A 19,721-nucleotide genomic window follows, 5' to 3' on the forward strand; every position below is an offset into this window, starting at 1 on the left:
GTCCTTAGACAAATCGCAGTGTTGTGTCCTGTCAAGCGGCACTTCCCCTGTGCTGAAACTCTTAACAACACTGTGTCGAATTCGCAGAGTTATAGTAATTCCCCCTCAGACTCGTCCTGTTTGCTGTGCACTATTCTGTCATCTTCACTGTTAAATTAGTTAATTTTTAACAAGTATTTTTTTTCCTTAAATACAGCCAGGTCATTGTGCTGTGTAAATGATCGATATCGATGGATTATCAAGGGGAAAATAACTTTCAAAAAATCTTCCGTTGAATACATTGGTAGCAATTTTACACACTACCTTACCATTTAGAGCTGACTGAGTCCCAGACAGGACCAACCATGAACTGGGCCAGAGGTATTGGTACCTTCAGCCCGGCATATTCATAAATTGGTTAATGATATTGGCTAGATTAATACCACTACCCTAACTAGTTCAGTTTTTTGCCATGTTTTAAATAGTAGGCAGATGGTGTTAACTGGTAGGCAAATTGTGTTACTTTTGAACAGCAGATCAATCAGCTGTTTTTGTCAAATGTCCATCACACACACAAAATATTCCCCCTCTTATGTCGTGATTCTTTGAATATAAATAATTATCCGAATCACTATTAATGATTATAATTGGTCGCTTATATTTTTCAAATTGAGCTTCAGTGTCGGGGTCACAATAAACATGTCCTCTTCACCACATGTGTAAGAAGGTTGTACAGGATAGAAACCCTGTTACTAACCCAATAGTTTCCTTCAACTACCAAAGACATTAAGTGTAACTGAGTGCCTTTTCAGAAGCAGTTGCTTTTGGCTCCTAATGTAATCCCTCCACGCCTGCCTCCATATTGTTGTTTTAGTCTTCTTCCTGTCTGTTTGTCGTTGGATGTTAAAACAATCTGCTCATGAATATTAATCTCCCCCAATCTGCTTAAAACACATGCATACTTTATGCACACAAACACGCACACATGCACACACTTAACCTTGTCTTTCGCCCGAGTGTCACTGAGGACTCAAAGCCTTTTTTTTTTTACCTCTTTTATTCATGTAAGGCTCCTTTGACTATGTTCATTTCTCACTATTTTATTCCTTCTAAACTTTGAAAAGGATTCCACAGCTTAGACCTCATCATCACATTTGATATTGAAATATTCAATTAAAATAGTTTCCACAAACTGAGAAGAAACAACCCAGATACAACACATGTTTTTAATTAAAAGGAGAAATAATTCTTATCAATATTTTTTAACTAACTTGAATTGTATTTTATTCTGAAAGAGATAAACAAAACGGTTAATTATATTTGTAACCTGACATTTGAAATGTGTCCCTTTTTTTAATTATTGTATCGTTTCAATATGCTGCAGGGGACTAGTGCTTTCTTTTTAAATTAAATTATTAACGGATGATACCAGCACCAACTTTGATTAGATTTCATTTCCTGCTGACATGTTCCTCTTTAGACATTTTAATTAACAGTAATCATCCATGGCATGTAATTCAGTTATACTCAATCCTTTTCAATTAGGGTATTTTTAGTTGGTTTTTTTTGTATTAAATCCCTTTTCCAGGAGTGTATATTGTATAAATGTAAGCTTTTTTTTTTCCATATACTGTATACAGTTCTGAAAATATTAAATCTTACAGTCTCTGTCCTAGTGCACATGTGTGATTTCCCTGGGTTACCACAACCAGAATTTCACCCACACCCTCGTAGTTGCACAGATGATAGATACCACTGTGTTTCTCAATAACGCTAAAGCTCTGCAAAAGCTCTGCAATATTCAGACTTACTGCAGAGCACTACTGAAACACTGCATAATGTTCCAACAGGTACTAGAGCTCAATGAATTGACTGTAGTAAATGACAAACCTGGGGGAGATTTTGCAAATTTTATTTGCAATGGAAAAGATTAAATGATCACTGACATTTCCAAGCTAAAGTTAGACTGTAATCTTGTCAGTGCAGTTGAGGTAAATGATGTTGTATTATTCAAGACACTATCACTTCATCTGTTTCTACTTTATATACTTTATTTTTGCATGAAATCCACTTGCCTGTGGGTAAATCTCCCTGACTGTTAAGCTCAGCTCAGTCAGAAGTTTGCTTCTGAAGTGCATTAAGACCTTTTGGAAGCAGGACAGAATTTTTAACAGATGCCAACCTTGTTTTATGGAGTCTGGACATGAACAGTGTCTATCAACAAGCACCAGAAAAAGTAATATACTGTTTGTCACACTAAATGTGTGTTTGTTAGATGTCTCTCTGCTCTGAGTGCTTTCGGTGCTTTTTAGTTGTATAATGAGTCAACTGCACTCATTTTGAACCCTGAAGGTTTCTACCTGTTCTAGTGCTTAAACACTCAGAGAGAAAAATGAACTTTCTCCAAAGAAAATCCCTTTAGTAATTATGAAAGAAAGCTTGTGTGTGTTGCTCTTGCGATACTTTCAGGTAAATTAGTTTGATCTTTTCTTCTCTGCGTCGATCAAATAGCAATGTCAGCTGCAAAACATCCCAGCAGCTGCTAGTAGGGATCTTTTGTTTTGATGACACCAGAGCTTCTTGTCCTGTGTACAGTATGAGCTTCTGGTGTATCTGTTAATAGACGACTTATCAGTCTCTGGTCACAGGCCGCCCTTCACCTGGTAACAAAGCATCATTTATCACAGTGATAATATTAGCGATTTTATTTTTCTACATCACTTTAGTATCACCTTACGAAACCCTGGCCTTAAAAACATCGGCCAGGACAAATATTCATGCTTCATTCTTCCTGTTTTCCTCGTAGAGACTCCAGGGAAGGGAGAGGACAGTCAGACGGACACATCATTCTCTGACTCGTCACTGTTCGCTCACTGGGGTCAGGAGCTCGGCCCGGACAACAGGCGGGTGGCATTGAAGATGTTCCAGTACTACGGATACAATGGCTACCTCAGTGATCGACTCTCTTTAGACAGGCCAATCCCAGACCTCAGACCTGATGGGTAAGACTGCAGGTAGAACTGTGATCAACACTGTCCTACATATAGTATATGCTACCATAGGTCTACAGTAGAAGTGATGCTTATTACTGGACTGTAACATGATGACATGCATTAAATGACCAGGCCGATATCAAGTAGGCATTGTGTTTATATCCTGTTCACCAACTTAATCTTGCATGTGAAAAAAGCTAAAACAAACTGCAGCTGAGGCTGATGGGGATGTAATTGATTTTGAAGTTTTTTACTATTTGCGGGGTAGTTGACCCGATGATGGCCATAGATCAACATACAGTAATCCCACAAGTGATTAAAATGTATCCAGAGGGAATATGTGAAAATTACATTTTAATCCAAAACCTATTTTCCCCCTTGAGTGAAGAAAAATTGTACTGCTAGACTTGACCTGACTTAAATATGAACTCCATGGTGGGCTAGCTTAAAGTCAATTCTTTCTTGATTTGCCTTGTTTTATTGTCAGAATTTCAGATATGAAACATGGCCAGTATAATTTCCCAGAGCCAAATTTCTTTATTCAATCAACAGTCAAAAAAAGATTGTGTTCACTGTTATATAGATGTAATAATGATTTAGTTGGAGATTAATTTTCTCCTCATCTCTCTATCTGATGAGCGTAAGCTTTTCAGTAATGACAAAGGCTAGTTTAGAGCACATTCAAAGCACATTGTCGTTCCCTCTCAATCACTCAATGTGTCTAATTAAAAACCAATCTGTCTACACCCTTAGATGCTGCTGCTTAGAAAACTATATGTTGTTGTTGGATTAATTAAAGTGACTTTTATTGTAAGGGTATCTGATTCAAACCCCTGCGGCCATCTGAAGGTGGTTGGACAAAATGCTTGTTTCCTCAGCACCCTGTAAATGAATATTTTCAAAGCCGTGTGCAATTATTTGTGCACTCTGGGCACTTTGATTGATCCCTGGACGAAAAGCAATCCTGGTAAGTCAATACAACAACGTTTTTACAGAGAACTGCTCACACCACATCGGCAATCTGACTCCGTTTTCAGCACAGCTCTCATGGTCAAACGTACAAAAAGTGACATCCTGGGGTGAAAGTTCACACATGTGTTCAACGATCTTCAGGGTATTTTTCTCGACTGCACATCACTAAAATTCCTTGAGACCACTCCCACTCATGCTGGCTCTGTGAAAAAATCCCAAACTGTCTGGGGGATACACATTTTGCACACATTTCATAAAAGTAGTAATCTCTGCATTCTGTGAATACAGCAGGCATTTGGCAGCGTGGTGTTGTTACAGCATGGGGATTACATTACATTGGAAAGGCAGGACTAAAAACAGTTAACATGTCACAATTCTTTACACAATTCACTTTTTAACAATTAAATTATATGGTCATTTCAAAGGATTATTATTGGGCGCTTGCCCCAGATATTGTTACCACAGTCTTCCTACTGTTATTGAAGAAGTAATTGTCATGTAATGCATTTGTGTCATTACAAACGTTATGATTATGATTTCCATTTCAAAGGATGTAATTTAAACTGAAATGTAAATTGCCTGCAGCATTATGGTCATATTTTTATAGCCTCCCTTTTTCTTCAGTTCCTGGAAACAGGTATCAGATTTCTCTTGAGAGAAGAGGCTGAACTCCTTTTTCACAATTAAGATGACAGCAAGTGGAGGCAGTAAACAACGTTTTAGTGGAAAAAGAGATAGGTCAGATTAATGCTAGCTCTAACCACACACACAATTATAAATTATTCCTAAACCAAACTGCATTGTAGGTGCAACACTACTGCAGTAGCAGCCTTATTGTTGAATATCCAAAAATCTGCTGGACATGATCTAATGCCAGTCTTACATTTATACTTATAATGTCTAGGAAAAAAAGCTGCTGCTATAAACCGCAAGTGGCTGGGCTAGCATGAAATCTGCCTTCAACCTGCTACCCTGTTACCCTGTTATCCTAGAGACCAAACAATGCCTTACCATATGTTTTTTATCTGTCTTCCACAGGTGTAGGAACCTCACTTACCCTTTAAACCTCCCTCAAGTGAGCATCGTGTTCATTTTTGTGAATGAAGCCTTTTCCGTCATCCTGCGGTCCATCCACTCTGCCATCAACAGGACTCCCTCCCACCTTCTCAAAGAGATCATCCTGGTGGACGACAACAGCAGTAACAGTAAGCGGCATCATTTAATAATAAAGCCATTGACCTCTCGTTAAAGCCTCCCCCCTAACAGTCAGTTGTGGTAGCTTAGCAACCATCATTAGGCACTGCAGGCCTGTCAGGCTCTGGATTTCTAAACATGATGTAGTGCTGTGCTGGGCTGTAGCGAGAAATATACTCTGCCTCCAAACACTTGTGGGTTGATGTCTTTTTTTTAGACTTTCCTAAACCGGAAACACAAGAGTAGGTGAATTAAGGGATTAAATTGTGTGTTTATATGCTCTTACGTAAGCTGCTTTTGCTAGCATGTCTGTCTAGTTTGTTGGCTACATACAATAGTAACCTAACCCAGTGATACCTCCAAGACAGAAAAGCATCACAAACTACAAAAATGATTTGAGCTTTTACAGATTATGTAAAAAAAAAAAGCAACCTAGGGATCACCCAAAGTACAGTAGCTGAATATTCTTAGGTTGCCTAAGCTGCATTTTCAGTATTACAGACAGCGATGCACCAACACACATCAAACAGCGTCAATCAATAAGAAAGGCATGACCAATCAGATTTGACTTTGTACATTTTTAGTCTGGGACACCCACAACCTGTTCATGTTAAACATTGCCTGTGTAGTATTTCCCAACTGCGTGGAGCACACTCTTGGATTTATTCAGTGTGTTTCGTCTAACATGAGCATTTCTGTGCTGCTGTTTGTTGAATTTGAGCATCAGACAGTTAAAAATAGTGATAGACCAATAAACAAATATTGATCGTTGTCGTGTTTTTTTGCCGTTGCCCACAAAGGGGCTATTGGAGTGTATTTTTTACTATTTGCAGTACTGCCAATAAACACAAATACAAATAGACAACACAGAGCTATGAAATTGTTCAACAAAATATTTAAAGATGGAAATTAAACCATCAATAGATGACAAGGATGTTGTGTGAAATGGTGACCATTCAATGAAAAAGTAATAATATAAGGATAAAAACTTTGACGATGCAACAGAGTCACTGTGTTCTCCTCTGAGGACGGACAGTTGTCTTTATGTTCATGAACAAAAATAATGAATATACTTACACATGTTTTAGTGTTCATGATCATTGACACTGATTGTAATGTGCGGCAGGCCATTCTAAATTCTCTGCATACTCATCTGGTCTCCCCGCCTATACTTTACATTTCATTGCCTCATGTGTGGAAAATGTATATGTGATATTTACAGTAATGCACTGCTCCTCTGACCTCCACATTCCTCTAATGTTTTAATTAGAGTCTGTGTTTACTGGATTTAATCGATAAATCTCACTAATTAGCTGCAAAGCCAGGAAATATGCCCCAAGGCAGATAACAAAACAGCAAGGTGATGAAGTGTTTGTACATATCTCGTCTGCATTTGCAACACTAATTCCTAAATATGCATGCATTGGAATTGGTGCAAACAGACAGGTTGAAAAGATATCCAGTTTATGCTGACAGTGTATAACTGCTAAGCTCTGTTCACTTGTCAATACTGAAATGACTGAGTGAGATCACTGATGGGGGACTTTATTGTGCTGTGCAAGGCAGAAGCAATAGACTTGAAGTCACCTGTGAAAAGTGGACTTGGTAATTTACTACATTACAAAGGCAGAAAGCAGGCTATAAAAAGGTAATGATACTGCTGCAAGGTCATTTATAGGCAAAACACTTTTAAATGGGCCGTGCTGCTTGTAACAAGGTCTGAGGCCGCCATTAGGGGCAATCAACATGGGAAATACAAGCTTTGGGAAGACTCTGTTTACCAAAGTCAATAATGCAAACATGCAGCATTGCCTTTAGCCTGATGGAACAGAGTAAAGATATTGCAATATGTCTTGGTAACTTACCTTAACACGCTTGAATACAAATAATGACTGTCCCTAGATTCGTATTGACAAGGAAGTTGAACTAGTTTGTTAAATAATGTAAAGCTGAAAACCCTAAGGTTTTCTTCCACTGGCCCATTATTAGGTTATCACTTCACATCCCATAAACATTCATATTTAATCTCGTTAATCGAGCGCTAGGGAGAAGTTGCCTTTAGCTCCTTTAGGGACCCAAGTCACGCATTGACATTTTGCAGATGGCATTTCACCCTGTTTGCCTGAGCACTCTGTCACACTGCGTCTGATAGGCCTGGTGTTATCATTATCACCACGACTGTGAATCTTATGTGCTAAATGTCGTTAGCCTGTTGTCGACCCGTGATCCTGCTGAGATTGTTGAAGGGGTCATCCTCCACCGCTAACCTCCTGGGCATCCTGATCTTTACATTAGTCATCCACCACTGTCACAGCTCACCTCCAGGAGGCATTAGCATGCAGGAAGACGTGTAGCCAGGGGGAGAAGGGCAAATTGACCCAGCTGATTCCTCCCTAATTGGATAATGTCCCATGCCGTGGCTCGAGAAAAGACTCGTCTTTCTAAGAGCCGGGTTTGGAGAAGAGATTACTTGGCTGTCGGAGGAATAATAATATCAAACTTTAACTTAAATTATAATACCACAGAGTCTCGTACATATGTGAGAGTGAAGGACAGGACCCAGGATGAGATACAAGAGTGGTAAAATCTCTTGAGGAAAAGTGAGTCTTAGTTGAAAATATTAAACACAGATTTGAACAGCCGTTCAGTTGTGAAGTGACAAACTCTGAAGTGCAAACTACACAGCAACTGTGAGGCTTGTATCCATGACGATTTGCCATCTGCTGCGCAAGAAGTAACGCCTGTGTGCTGATAAACCATGTTTTATTTGAACATGCATGAAGAGAACGTATAGTTTTCAAGGCAAGGAAAAGTTCAGTTCAGACCAGTGGAGGATAAGCGTCTTACAGTAAAGTACATTTACTCAAGTTCTAGTACAACTTTGAGCTTCTTGTATTCTGCTGGAGTATTTCCTCTTTTGCTACTTTATACTTCTACTCCACTACACTTCTGAGTTAAATGTTTCACTTCACTACATTAATATGAGTACCTAAGTAATTGTACGAATTCTGATGTTTAATGTAAAATTAAATCAGCAAATAAATGATGCATTATTAAATGTTTAAATAAGACAAAACCTTGATCAGGGAAATTACAGATCAGGGTAGAGTCATTAAACAGCCCCACCCTTACTAGCTGAAACATTTAATTGCACATTAATGCTTTATTATTATCATACAATACTATCATGTATATCTTTCTGGAAACTGCTATGCTGCATCATGAGGTACTTTTTGTTCTTCCAATACATTTTGATGCTTAATCAGAATCAGAATAAGAAATACTTCATTTATCCCAAACTGGGACATTTTTTAAATAAATACAATTATTAACTAAAGGTTACGGAGCAGCAGGTTGAAAATTAAAAACAAACATTGAACTAAATCCCCTTCATCATCAAATGTCCTTTGGTTTTGCAGATAACTACATTTTATGACACAATTAAATCTCAGCACACTTGAACAGAAGTGGAGAAAGTGTTTTTTATCCATGATACACTTTAAAGACTTGTTTTAATACAGAAATTGCAATAGTGTGCTGTTGTGGATTCAGAAAACAGTATGCTTATTCAGGTAGTTAAACATAATCTCATAAAATGTTGTTTTTTATTCTAACACACTTGAGGTCAGGATAGAGGTTAACTTAATTGCATATTCACCATTTTGCGGCTCACCATTCGCTTTGCTTTTATCTTCTATGGAAAACCTTTGAACATTTGAATATATTACTGGATTGACTGCCTGAGTTCACAGCGATGTTAGAAACCTGTTTGCTTGTTGTTCCATTCCAACTCCATTGCAAAGCCCATTGCTTTCCAGCAGAGCTTCCTGAAAGATTGATGACTGTTGGCCATCAGCCATTCCTAGTGTAATGAACTGTGCATTATTATGATTTGTAATGAGGGAGAGCACACCATCATTTTTATTTTCAATTCACACATCAGAATGTCTTAATTATTGATGGATTAAAGTTATAACATGTACAGTTATGCGGAGGAACAGCAGCAGCAGATGCTTGCATGATTTACTAGTATTCATTAACCGGAATTAAGAGTGCAAAGTGAAGAGTTGTTTGTATTACATGATGCTTAAGCTTGAATTAGTACAAGTGTTTCTCAGCCCTGGCTTTGATGATCCAGAGTCCCTCTGCTCCAAGATTTTTAAGATCTCTAATCAAGGGCAATGGAAGTCTGCTGATTGCAATTATCAAAGAAGAATAGGAAATTAACCAATGCTGGCTCTTAAGAATGGGTTAGCATTAAATTCATGGCTTTTCAAATGTCATTTTTTTAAATGCAGGCACCGTACATTTTTTAAGATGTTCTTTGACCGCAGTGAAAGCCATTTTTTTAAAGGCTAAATCTCAACACATTTTTTTTTAATCACAATACTTGGTTAAATAAAACATGTTGGGAATTTTAGAAATTATTTAATCAATTTTCTTCATAATTTAAAAATTACTTTTGGACTTTAGAATCAAAACGTTCCGCCCCTTTGATCAGATTTTTCAAAGGGTTAATATTAATTTATCTGATCAGAAATGTTTTTATTATGTTTCTACAGTGCATAACCAAGGTTTTAGGTAACTTAAAGAGGTGCATATACCATGCAAATACGCTATCATTTAGTAATGGAAGGCAAAGTATTGCATGTACAAATGAGAAATGTGTTTATGCCTACTCTTCATCTGAATCTTTTCAGAACTACAATATCTTAACACAATGTATGGAAGTCTTTGTATTTCATGTTGCATTCTGTATAGTTTGAGTATAATTCTGCTCCTGGTGATAAATAGCAGCAGTTTTCTGAGTTTCATGGACTAGCTGCCTCAGACACTTTGATATCTTTGTATTAATTTCCCTAGCTGACTCATGAGGTCAGTTTTCAGCCCGAGGAACAGTTTAGACGAAGTGAGGTAATTGAACAAAGTTAAGTGCTCTCGTATCCGTGGAGTTTTAGGCTAATGTTAGAATAGACTGTAACTTAAAGGTACCCAGTGGATTGTGATTTGCCCATATACCGTAGCTCTATGAAGGAATGCTTTTAGAAGCAGTTCTTCATTGTGTTTGTATTGCTGTAGGCAAATGTATTCATAAAGCAGAAAGCACATGATGAATGAAGACATAACTGTTAACAATAAAACTCATTTTCCATCAAATAAAAAATCAGAACGGTGTTCATTGTGTGCTCGGTGTATTGACTCGTTCATAATTCAGTGTTCATTTGCATCATTATTAAGAGAAAAAACACCTGAAGAAGTTGAACCTTCACTTTTTACTAAAATAAAAAAACATGTTATTGAAATAAAATACAAAAGAAAGTTTATCTACAGTTTATCTAAACTGTACTCCTATATGAAAGTACAATGTTTCTCTAGTAGTAATAAACATTAGCAAGAGCTGTCGAGCATCCTGACATTCAACATATGGGTGAGGATAATTCATGCTTTCCCAACCTCTGTAGGGATTGTCGTTGAAAATATATGAGGTAAAATAATGTATATAATATATTTTTGCATTTTAAATTGAATTTCACTGTGGTAGATGCACTGATTGATATGTGCTGTGAGCCGTGTACATAGGGAACAGGTGCCAGGTGGTTGCATAGTAGAAACATTTTTGCTCTGTCAAGTTTGTGATAGGGCCGTATGGAAACGGTTCATGTTTGGGAAAAGAAGTGCTGCTTTAATCATCTTTTGTGCATTTGATCAACGATACAGATACAAACGTATGTAATACAGCAAATGCTTTCATAAACTTTGTTATGAGATAAAGCCTTCTGACATCACTTTTTTTACATTTTGCTTTTGTTCTGCAAAGACAAAATATTTTTTGATATCAGTAATCGACTCACCCTGCCTTTTAGGAGCCAGACACAGCGTGATATCTCAGCGTCTGTTTCTGTCTACTTGGATCTGCTCCCCATTCTCTTTAAACTCCAAAGATAACGGCGGTTAAAAGTGAAATAGTGAAAACGAAGCCAGAGGTGATTTATACTAGAGATGATGAAACGCAGTGCTGCTGAAAGTTTTATCTCTTTCCTGCTTTATTTGGCTGATAGTACAGTATAAAGTTCTGATAGAATAGTGGTTTTCATTGCTCATTTTTTGAAAGTCATAGCCGCCTCAAAGTGTTGTTTCTTGTTGAACCAGAAGGCGAACCTGTAATATATTACTGTCGTTTACTGTATTCTAGAGACAAATGTGTTGAAATATAGCTACAAATCATCTGGGAGAACTAGAGGCTTGTTTTTCAGCACTGTAGCACTGACTCTTTCCCTCTGCAGGGTATATGACTCCTAATAACATATATAACTCAGGTAATAATCGAGGTAAACTTTGGAGCAGGACGGACTTCCACCATCCTCCTTGTTTTGAAAGCATATTAGGCTACGTCCTCAATTTTGCAATATCCCGTTATGACTGGTAAGCCCCATGGAGGTCTGCATAGCTGGCCCAAGCTGCTGCCTCTTTGGTCTAGTGATCAAAGTGGTGAAGCAGAGAGTACTTTTGGCTTCCTACCAATGAAATACCGCCCACTGTGGGAGGACATGACGACGTCCTGTGGGTGGAGGTTTGCTCAGAAGTACTTTACTCCCCTATGTGGGATCCTAAAAAACTCTTAAGATATTTATTAACAATTCATGTGTGTGTTTTGCAGATGAGCTCAAGGAGAAGCTGCAAGATTTTGTGTCCGAGACCAACAGCCAGCATCCGGGATTCATCAAGATGGTGCGTCATGCCAAGCAGGAGGGTCTGATCCGGTCCAGAGTGAGCGGGTGGAGGGCCGCCACTGCCCCAGTTGTTGCCCTGTTTGATGCCCACGTCGAATTCAACATTGGCTGGTGAGTCACTCGCAGTCAGTGCGGCATGAGATCAACACAGCTCAACAGCAAAGTGCTGCTTTTTGAGTCATATCCCTCTGTGTGGGTTTTCAGAAAATAATTTCATTTAATAACAAAGACTGTAGCTTGGCTCTTTTTATAGTGACTGTATTTTGTTTCTCAGACAACAGTATTCATTCAATGTATCTATACACAAAGGATACACTCTGTACAAGAGCACAACTATCGCTTATCTGCCAGGGTGCTCCTACTCCAGTGCATGCCTTTACACTTCCCAAATCTGTCATAGAAACTTCTAAATGCCTCATTGTAAAGATGTCTAATTTTAAACGTGTAAACTCTATCTTACTGGATATTCGTTTTCTTGCCAAAAATGAAGCTGCAGCATGAAGCAATTTTTATTCGCTTTGCATAAACGCCAGTAATGGGGGAATAAACTAGGCTGGCTCTGATTGAAGGTTAAAAAATCCACCAACACAATTTTGTTTCCAGGTTTAAACAAACACCATGCATTTTTAAATATTAGTTAGAGGGCTTAAGGGGTGCTGATGTGTGGATTTTCTGAACTTTGGACTGACATAAACCAGCTATTTTTTTTCCCTTTACCTGTCCTCTTCTGCTAAGCTGAGCTAATGTTCTCCTGGCAGTAGCTTCATGTTTATCATACAAACATAAGTGAAGTATGATAAACAATATTGTCAGTCCACTCTCAACCAGAAATATAACTGGCATAGTTCCCAAAATGTAGAACTATTGATTTAAATTTGTATATATCATTATATAAAAACATTTTTAAAAATGTAATGGATAAACATCACACACAGTGTCATACATGTTTTCCATGTATTTAGGACCTGACGCATTTTGATCACTTAGGCCACATTTAGATTAAGTGACATTGTGTGTTTTTTTGAAGTATTTTCATTTTTTATTTATATATTTAACTTAAAAATGTCCATTAACCTATCAGATGGAAAATAATGGTTTGTCAGTCTAATAATGTGGATTGAATTAATCTTGAAATTGTGAAATTGGTTTCTAAAAAAGTGCCCTCACATGAACGGCGGGATCTCCAAGGTAACTGTGAAAGCCTGTCAAAATCTATGCTCACTAAAATGACTTTTCTCTTTCCATATTTGAAGGGCTGAACCCATTCTACAGAGAATTAAAGAAGACAGGACCCGCATAATCTCCCCATCATTTGATAACATCAAGTACGATACGTTTGAGATTGAAGAGTATCCGCTGTCGGCCCAGGGCTTCGACTGGGAGCTGTGGTGTCGCTACCTTAACCCACCCAAATCCTGGTGGCACAAGGGCAACAAGAGTGCACCAATCCAGTAAGTGGCGTGAGCACCACCTGTCTTTGTAGCCTGAATGAAATGACAAGATTAAATGATATTTTTTACTTAAATGTAAACTAAGGAAATGTCAGGCCTCCTAAAAGGGTAATTCATGCAGCATTCATGAACAAATTATATGTTGAACAAGGACACATTTCTCTTCTTTCCCCTGCTGTTACTATAGAAACTGTGCCAAGATAATATTACCTGCAAAAGAGAAACAAAACTGATTTTCATAATCTTCATCCCCCCTCAGGAGCCCTGCCCTGATAGGCTGCTTCGTGGTGGATAGGCTGTACTTTGAGGAGATTGGTTTGCTGGATGAGGGGATGGAGGTGTACGGGGGAGAAAATGTGGAGCTGGGTATCAGGGTGAGTAATTATGTCATCCCCGGAGGCCATGGGCCATTGTTCATCCAGGTAATGTGTGGGAAATTAACTATGATAATGATACTTAATGACTGTTAGGAGCAAGGTCACGAGCCTCATTGTCTTTTTTTAATGTAAAATATAAAAAACAAAAAGGAAGATTCACTCTTCTGCAAGCTATGTGGTCACTGCAATTAAGAAAAGGTGTCAAGGTGGGACAGTCAATAAAGAGATTAAAAATAAAGCATCAACTGATGTAGAATATGCAGCCAACTTCAATGCAATTTATCTTCATTATGACTATAGTAAAACAGCTGAGCACTGTAGTTTTGACCAAATGTTAATCAAACATCAGTAAATTGTGTCTTAGTTTGGAACTCTTTTCAGCCGCGGATGAAACGCATTTGGTGATTCAGTGAGTATTTACTGCATCAGGACAGTGCATGTATGATTAAGTCAAAACTATCTAAACCTAAAGTACCCAGGGCCAGGAAATAATAAATACTGAGTCCTTATTAACTGCACCCAACTCTCTTTGATTCTTAGTATTATTATAAAATATAGTTATGTATTGTTTTGGTTGTGAAATGTTGCTGCTCCAAAACACTATGACAAAACCCTCTCCACAGTGCCCTGAACAAGGTCCTTTATTTGTGCATTCTTTTAATATACCTTTTCAAGCGTTACTTGACTTGGGATATGAAAATACCCTTGTATACGTAGTTTAATGAAGAGCAGTGCATCAATGTATTTGAAAGCGTTGTTCATTGTTGAGTTTGTTTTTTAAAGTTTCTGAGCACGAAAGAAGAACACAATATCACAAATGCTCCTTCCAGCTTTTACTGCACGGAAAATGTTTGTTACTCTGGTATTTTTTATGTGGTTTTTGTGTCTTCATGGAGTTTGACGCTAAGAAAAATATAGAATATCACATAATAGGGTACGTACAGTGATGTTATAGCAATACTAACAGGCTTTGACAGGAACAAGTGAACACAGCAGAGGAAATTATCTCAACAATGTACCCCAAACACAGTGTGACGTCCTCTCTCTTGTGTAGTGTCAGCTAAAATAAATAATCACTGCTAATTAATTCTGAGTGATCACCTTCATCCCCGGGCGACCCCACTGAAGCACAAGGGAGAGTAGTCGGTGTTAAAAGTCATTGTTACTGTTAGCAGTGATGTGTGAAGAGAACCTCGAGATTGTTCAGCTCTAATGCTGCACTACTTTTACATGCTATACTTGATTTGTACAACATCACCAGCTCGGACTTGATGAAAATCAGCAGTTGTTGGGATGATTCAGCAGTACAAAGTGCAGGGTTGCTCCATCTTAGTCGATGAGTTAGATATTGTGTTTTTATGCAATTCATCATTCTTTTTCTCTCTCCTGTAGTGTGTAATATAGGTGCAACTAAATGGTCTGCAGAGGCTAAAATCCTTCTTTGCGAATAATTTCAGTTTGACATTTCTGTTGTTCAAATCAACTTAGTCAAATAAATCTTATGAGTGAATTTCTTTTGCCAAGGACAGCCATAACATACAGCTCCGATATGACTAGTTTATACTGTGATAACGAAACGGAGAAAAGCTTATGACAGAGTGACATATTTGGAAATATCCATTTTCGCTAATGACACAGATGCAATCATCTGTAAACAAGGGATGTTAGTCCTGTAAATCATTCTCCTTTGAAATTACAAGCTTTAAGAAATTCCTCTGCCTGATAATATCCCTGGACATTTGATGATTTTGGAATTCGTAAATATTATAAACCTAGCCCTATTTATAAACAGCTTAATAAATCTTCGCTTCGTTTATGTTTCTTGACTTAGTGGTACTATCCATGGTGTTTACTTGCTTGGTTGGGTTTGACTAAAGGAACTTGCCCTTGCCTGAAGGTAAATGCAGTTTAGAGTCCAGCTATGTTTTTGAATCGGATGGTGATGCAGTGAGCCAAGAGCTACCGAACTGGAGGACCCTGGCTTGCCCTCAGATTAGCAGTCCCAAAGAGCCCAGCAGGGTCTGTCTGTCCGTGTGTCTGTCTGCAGTGTATTGGTCATGCCTGCAGACCACCTGCCAGCACACAGACTCGCTGCTGACGGATCCTCAGAGACAGACTCAAACCAGGCCAACAGCTAGAGGCTTTGGCTGAGGCTTGAAGGAGATTTCCTCCTGGGCCGTGTGATGGGGAAATTAACCGCTGCTCTATGTTTATATTTAGTCCAAAAATCTGTATATATTTATCATAATGTACAATAATTAGCAATATTATTTAATATAATGAGAAAAAAATGTTTATTTTGTGCAGCCTGTGTGTCATTCATGCAAATCCAGTGGTGAATGATTGCGTTTATTTATGAACAGGGCGTTCCTTTAAATTCCTTTGTTTAAGCAGATTATTTTATTTGAAGATCACATTTTAACAAAACATCACTCCAATGTTTTTCCCTAATGAGTGTAACAACACAATTGAAATGTTTATTAACAGCAGCATATATGTTCAGTTTAGCGTCTAGGTTCAGGCCTCATCAGTCAACGCAAATATTATCTATGTAGAAAATTGAGGAGTGATTATGAAATAACGCCCGATTATGGAGATGCGTTTGGTTGGTTGGATTATGGGGTAGAACATATCACGTGTATATGTATCATTGGTGCTAGAGTTGACTGCCTGAACTAGCACACTGGTTTCACTCCATTAATGGCGGCAGGATAAATCAGTTGTTTGTCTATAGAAAAGAGCATTTTACCAAAAAGGTTGCAACCATAAGCCTTTTTATTACCAACTTTATGTGTTGCTCTTTTCTTCAATTGATATCCAGTTTCAGCCATGCTTTTATCCAAAACAAACCTAACATGTAACAAATTACTAAAACACAAAAGTAAGTATTTTTTAATAATGAACGTGCAGCAAACCTAAGAGATTGTTTTTGTGAAAGGATCATCGAGTCAGATTGTACAGTGAAATTGGAGGGGACCCTGTAACTGAATAATAATACAAATGATTTCCTGAAACACCTGTGAATACTGGGTGTTGTGCCAGTGAAGCCAGCACGGATAAATGCCTCACGAAAAAACAACAAAGCAGACATCATCCCTCTCACCAGTGCCAGGAAGGTTGTGTTGAAAAATGAGGATCATTGAAGGCTATGAAAACAATTATGACACAGGCTTTGTGCATGGTATTTATGGACTGGCAATAAAACTCCATTACTGTCATAATAATGATTATCACATTATATTTCACCCAAATATTCAGCATGCAATTTGTATACAATATAATTAATGTCTAATATTTTCTTTATGAGCATATTAAAGTTAAGTATTGTCATTATTAAGATTGTGCAGCATTGGGCAGCCTGCACAATTGATCAAAACAGTAAGGTAGATAGTCTGTAGCACTTTTTACATTTTACATAAATTGACATACTGTATTTGTACAGTATGAGATATAAAAGTGCAATGGAGGGAATAGATACAAAACATACATATTTATGAGCTCAAACTGAATATATCACAGCTGTAGTAAAACATGGTGTAGGACTTTGAAATATCTAAATATGCTAAATCTATCTCTTTTAGCTTAATATCTTAAGCCTCTTCTCTTTTAATTGCAGTATATATTTTATTATCAAAGTATTTGTAAATTATTTTCAAGGAAATTAAGCTAAAACAGAAGGGGTAACCACATTTCCTAAACATGAATACTGTTCATGTTAGATGAAGCTGTCTCTTGTTGATCTGACATGGACATGAACATTGACAGAAAAAAAACATTAAGCTGCATTAAAACATGCTGTTTTCACCTTTGCCATTATTGGAAAGATTTAGAGGTCTGTTTAATCAAGGCAAACATGGTTCCTTAATGACTGCGGGTGTGTAATTGTTGTAGTAGAACAATGATTGAGTTTCATGACTCTTGGGCTACTGAAAATGTATTGAACCCCGGTGAGTAATCCCAGGCCAACAGGACAATCAATGAGAAAGTATTTTGTCCGACAGAGGAATGTGGATAGTAATGAAGCTCTCTGGTATCAGAAGAACCACTGCTTTATGCAAAATAAAGACAACATGTACTGTATAGTCTGAGAAGAAACTTTACCAAGAATCATTTTACCAGTTTACAGCTATTATCTGAATGGCTTTCAACAAATAACGACTGTTTTATTTATCCGGCTCATTCGTTTTTTTTATATTTTGAATTACCTACAAGGTTTTACTTGGCAGATCTCTAGAGTACAACATTTAACTTATAACTAAACTTTTTAAACCATACCATCCTTCCTTGACACTGAGTTAAAACAGACAAAGCTACACATTACTCACATGACACGTGCATGTTGTCAACCTTTCCAAACAGATTAAATTGGCACTATAGTAAATTATAAGTGTTTTTTATGTCTTTAGAAAAACGAATAAAACAAAAGAAAACCAGGAAAAAATGACGATGGTCATAAAATAGTTTTTGATTTGATTGTTTTCCTTTTTTTTTTTGACAAGATGGAGCTGATGGTGAGACCTCAGCTGTTATAACTGGCCTGGGGAAGTAATTTCACTATTGTGGAGAAAAGTTAAGACTGGCATGAGAAAGGAGTGAGAGAGGAGGGAAGAGGGATTGTGGTTTCCTTTACGGTGTTATTGCCCTGGGCAGGAGGGGAGTGATATTGGAGGACAGGGTCAGCACAGTGTGGCTGCAGCACAGCGGATCAGTTTTTTAGGTTTTTTTTTTAAGACACCCTCTGGATGGGAAATTCAGTATCACAGACTGAATACTAACACTCAAACATGGGTCCCCATGGAGAGAGGATGGATCGGATTTGACAGATTTGACAGTAGATGGCAAACCTGCTAGATCAGGTTTTTAAAAACGCAGTATGGGCTTTGTGCAGTATTAACTCCATTTTCAGCTTTCACTCTTTTTCCTGCTTTTATTTCCTGTATCATATTTATCAGTGGACAATCTTTCTTTACCTTTATACCTCTGATAACTTATTATTCATGAGTTTGTTCTACCCTGCTTAGATTTATTGTGATATCAAAGTGGATATGCCTTGGTTTACATATTCATCATATACTCATATACTGTATACATTTTGCAGAGGTCTACATACTAATGCAGCTGCAGTGGTAACTATAATATTTAAGTTTGAGTATCACATTTTCAAAATTTCAAACTTGGACTCTTTGTTATCAATAAAACATTGTGTTTTATAATTTAATTGGAACTTAGTGTGTGGCCTGTTAGTAAGTCTTATAAATGAGAAGACAGAGAACTTGCTTGATGAATGTGTGATATGTTTCACCCCAGAAGGTGTTGTTCTGTGTGCAGGAAGTTTGAGTGCTTGTCAGATTCACACTTCTTTGAGCTGATGATAACACTTGTGTGGAGGAAGGAAGCTGCTTTGATTGAAAAATAAATCAGGTCCCTGCTCAAAAAGATATTTTGTTCTCAGTGGGTTCAGTTTCACGGCAAGATAGGAACACTGTGCTTGTTCCTGTTCAGACTGCAGGCTTTTATTTTTAGTTAATAAACGCCTCTCAAGTGGTTGCAACTGGTGGGATTTCCTCTGTACTTGTCATTAAGACTTACATTATTTATGGTGTTGCTTCTGGTGACAAATCAGTCCACAGCGATCCGAGCAAGATTTTAGAAAAGGGACAACACAGTCCTCTGTGGAGTTTTAGACTACATTTGGATTAATGGAAAAACATACAGTATCTGATCCTAAAATTTAAATCCAAACATAATTAATGTTGTGTAAATATTGGTATAAATGTAAAATGTGAAGTTATTAAACATCTATCTAACTTTGAAACTGTTAATGTAAAATTAATAATAAAACAACTATAATTATTCTAGTTATGCTTAAAAAAAAACAGTCCCTGGATAATTAGATAACACAAACAACTAGAGAGACCCACTGCCATGTCTTTCCTTCTAGAAAGGTCCATGTTTCTGGTTAGATGGGATGTGATGGTAAGTGGTACATTAATAATGCAAGGCTATGACTCTTCACACGGCTGT

General features: G+C 37.6%; 1 protein-coding gene across 2 annotated transcripts in view; it reads left to right on the forward strand.

Annotated features, from left to right (window-relative positions):
• Positions 1-19,721, forward strand: part of galnt18b (UDP-N-acetyl-alpha-D-galactosamine:polypeptide N-acetylgalactosaminyltransferase 18b) — a 65,832-nt gene that overhangs the window by 23,288 nt on the left and 22,823 nt on the right. For both annotated transcript variants that reach the window (XM_063882612.1, XM_063882613.1), the window contains exons 2-6: positions 2,786-2,981; positions 4,983-5,149; positions 11,797-11,980; positions 13,123-13,320; positions 13,580-13,694. In XM_063882612.1, coding sequence (XP_063738682.1) covers positions 2,786-2,981; positions 4,983-5,149; positions 11,797-11,980; positions 13,123-13,320; positions 13,580-13,694 — 860 coding nt within the window. The remainder of the gene's footprint in view (positions 1-2,785; positions 2,982-4,982; positions 5,150-11,796; positions 11,981-13,122; positions 13,321-13,579; positions 13,695-19,721) is intronic.

Source organism: Eleginops maclovinus, chromosome 4 (genome assembly GCF_036324505.1).
Source record: "Eleginops maclovinus isolate JMC-PN-2008 ecotype Puerto Natales chromosome 4, JC_Emac_rtc_rv5, whole genome shotgun sequence".
NCBI classification, from domain to species: Eukaryota; Metazoa; Chordata; class Actinopteri; order Perciformes; family Eleginopidae; genus Eleginops; species Eleginops maclovinus.